The following is a 3,837-nucleotide window of genomic DNA, read 5'->3' on the forward strand; positions in this document are numbered from 1 at the left end:
TCGTAAATTCAGACCCATTGCAATTCATAGTCTTGACACCCAATGATTTTTATTTTTTTTTCAAATCAGGCTTTAAATTTTTGAAAATGGGGCAAGCACTTTTTAAATAAGAAATATCATATAATAAGTTAAGTTAAAAATATTTCTAATATCTATTATGATAACAAAAATGAAAGTATAGTTATCAGTTTATTAGGAAGTGGAACATTGGGAGACAATATAATTTATCCTTTTCTTTTTAGTTTATAATGTATATACATAATTAGAGATATATAAACTATAGTTACTTCTGAGGAATTCATATTATTCTTGGGCCTGAGCTTATTCGAGATATGCTCAACTTGTAAAAGAAAGGGTGAGGTTCAATCTCTCGATATGTTATTAGAAAATCAAATTAGTCATAAGACTCGAAGCTAAGTGATGCTATGACAATATAATGAATATGCAATTAATGAGGTACTTGACCTTTGAAATTTGTGCCGCCAATGGATGGCCGCAATCATATTATGTAGATGATCGGATGATGGCCTAGAAGACGATTATGATCATGTCACATGAAAAGTTAGATTTTAACTCACTAAGTAACCTAGGTGAGAAGCAATGTGGGTCTAGGTCAAAGTTTGAGTTCGAGTCTAAGTTTAATCTTTTGGACCAAATATACCACAAGGACTTAAATCTTGGACTTAAATTCATGGGGGATAAACTCAATTTGGGACTAGACTTGTGATATTTTTGGTCTCATGTAGTCCAAGAAGAGCTAGGGGAGTTTTTCTATTTTCCCTAGAAGGTGAGATGCTCCATCATCAAAAACTCATATTCAGTATCTTTATTATGAAGTACGTTGAGTAAATCTTGAAACGAAAAACAACTTACAATCTATTCATGCACTTTAAATAATATAAATAAAAAAAATTAGATACTACCAATATAAATAAAATAATTCTAACTTATTGTTATCTTGAAAGGGCTTGATTTTGAAGTACCTGCCAAGAAATTTTTTCAATGAGGGCAAGGCCGACGCGGTGATGGAGTGAGAGAGTTAGAAAGGCAGCAAGGGATAGACCGAGGGCAGAGCCGACGGCCAGCGAGGGCGAGGCGTGGCACGACACGGTGGCCGCAGATATGGCAATGGCAGATCTAAAAGTGGTGATGGCGTCGGCGGCTTTGGCGACGACGGATCTGAGCGGTGGGTCTGGGTGGCAACTATGTCAGCAGGCAAAGATGCGGGCTGCGACAGTGGTCGGTGTGGTTGACGGCAACGATGAAGGAAGGAACGGTGATGGCCGGCGACGGTGAAGGGTGGTGAGGCGCTTGGTGACGACGGATCTGGGTAGCGATGGCCGATCTCAAGTTGCTGGTGCCGGATCTGGAGTCGCTGGTGTTGGATCTGAAAGAACGGCGGCGCTGGCAATGGCGAAGGGCGGCAAGGTGCCTGCGTAATGGCGGATCTGGCGCCTAAAGTAGGTGGCGAGCTCACCTCAGTGCGGCTGAGCATCGGTAACAACGGATCTAGTGCTTAGAGGTGCTGTCGTCGCGGTGGAAACAAATTTGGCAGCAACGGTATGCGGCGACGATGGTCGGCGCAATTGGGTGGTGATGGCAGATGTTGTATGTAAGTGAAGCTTCAATACGGCAGCGTTTTTGGCAGGGCAAGAGTGTAGTGGCCCACTACCGGATAGTCCCGCTAACATAGGATATCCGAAAGGAGGTCATCACAAGTGTGATATAGAACAATAACATACAACATCATAATACTATCCTTAGATAAACTCAGCGGAAGCTAACATAAAGGTTTACAACATCTTAGACCATAGTCTAAACAAAATGAAATACAAGGGCACTAACAAATTTTACAACATAAAATTTCCTCACACTTGCCCTTATCACAAATGCTAACATAGACCATCTAATTTGGAAGGTCTCTGTACACCTCTAACCCTGGGCTTTAGCCCCACTGGGCTCGCCCTCAACCACTGCTCTACTTGTACCTGGAATGACATGAGAGTAAACAAGGTGAGCCACAAGGCTCAGCAAGTGTATTTATAAAGCATGGAGATATAGAATCAAAGGCAGGGATAATCAAGATAGAATAAACAACTCTATGAGAAGATATTAGTATAACGCGACTCATAAGTTTTCCATTTACATTAATTTCCCATGCCGTGATTATTACATATTTTATGTACTCGTTCTCATGCTCATGCATATGCACCAATAGTAAGGAATTTTTCCGCATAATTCTCAAGGCTCTCACGGCCAAGTAATAAAAATTTGAGCCACGCCTACTGGGTTGATGGCCACCTCACCCGCGTCAAGCGCTCATAGGATATCCTTTCTCACCCACGGACTTTGCCGTCGCGCAAAATAATAGGTGCGCAAATCAGTATAATCATGCATCACATATGCATATCCCAATTTCATGTCAATCCTCAATGATTAAGAAAAATCTCAAATCATGCTTAACATGCACAATTAGATAAATTAAAGTGTGCACCATCTTATGATCACATAGTAAATTTTAATACATTTATTTACTCATACTTATAGAAATGTCCAACCAATATTTACGGTATATTTTTACCCCAAAAATAATCTCAAGGAATCAAAATTTATACATGCAAGAAACACCAATTCTTGCATGACACTAGACCCTAATGAATAAATGTCATTCCTTAAGAAATGTAGGGTGACACAAAAACCCTATTTAGATTTTAGCAATGTTCATCAAGAAAACGAATTAATATTGCAAGATTTATCGAAACAAGAAAATGAATTAATATTGCAAGATTTATCGAAATAAGGAGAATAAAACCCTTTTATCCAAAAATGAGGGTTATCAAGAATAATTCAAAAAATGGAAGAACTATACAAAAATCATAATTTTAAACGTAGGAAGGATAGACTACATAGGAAGAGTTGAATAACAACATATTTCAGAAATTTCCAGATTTCAAGCATATTTTCAAAAATCCAATCCGGGCTCAATATTTGGCCAAATACCACAAACGATATACCAAATCAAAGCCTAATAAGTCTAGTTTCTGGAACATCAACTGGATTTGAAATCGGAAATAACCACAAGGAGATATTCCACAAAAACCGAAACAAGGCAGAATTTGTAACAGTAATTTACAGAATTCTACATAGAATTCAACTAGGTTGTTATGGGTACAAATCATAATCAAAAATTTCAAATCTTATACCGAATCGAAGCCCATGATGTCTATTTTATATAAAAATAAATGGATCACAATTTGGATATAACCACAGAGCATTATACCCCAAAAACCGTAGCAAGAACAGATTATTCAAAAATAGAGTAGAAAATTTCCAGATTCTGGGCAAGAATTTACAAGGATACTGTAGGCTCAAAACGCAGCCAAAAATTCTAAAAAATTTACCAAATGAATATTATCAAGTCTAGTTTATACAGAAACAAACGGATCTTGAATCGGATATAACCACAGAGAGTTATACCCTAAAGAGTACAACAAGGTCAGTTTACTCGAAAGCAGTAAAATTTCCAGATCTTAGCAGGGATTTACAAGGCTATAACATGATCAAATCTTAGTCAAAAAATTCGATTCTTGTGTCTAAAATGAATCTTAAGATGTCTAGTTTACAACCCAACAAACGGATCTCAATTTGGATATAAACACAAGGAGTTATAGACCAAAGAACATAACATGGTCAGTGAATCCGAGAATAAGAATTTAAGAGCAACAACTTAAAAATGAAGGAAACAAGCCTTCTAAGATGGAAACAAGGTTGAAGAACTTGCATTATAAGATAAACAAGAGAAGAAGAACTTACACAATCATAAGGAGAAGAAGAAGA

General features: G+C 37.6%; 1 protein-coding gene across 1 annotated transcript; it reads right to left on the reverse strand.

The window, feature by feature from the left end:
- Positions 1 to 1,039: 1,039 nt before the first annotated feature.
- LOC127791634 (extensin-like) lies at positions 1,040 to 1,495 on the reverse strand. The gene has a single exon (XM_052321616.1). It carries the CDS (start codon positions 1,493 to 1,495, stop codon positions 1,040 to 1,042), a length of 456 nt encoding a protein of 151 aa, XP_052177576.1.
- Between the last annotated feature and the right edge of the window lie 2,342 nt (positions 1,496 to 3,837).

The sequence above is a fragment of the Diospyros lotus genome, chromosome 15, assembly GCF_014633365.1.
Source record: "Diospyros lotus cultivar Yz01 chromosome 15, ASM1463336v1, whole genome shotgun sequence".
Classification (NCBI taxonomy): domain Eukaryota; kingdom Viridiplantae; phylum Streptophyta; class Magnoliopsida; order Ericales; family Ebenaceae; genus Diospyros; species Diospyros lotus.

Excerpts from the sequence above, each read along its gene's own strand:
- LOC127791634 (XM_052321616.1), bottom strand. The coding sequence starts at position 1,495 with ATGCTCAGCCGCACTGAGGTGAGCTCGCCACCTACTTTAGGCGCCAGA.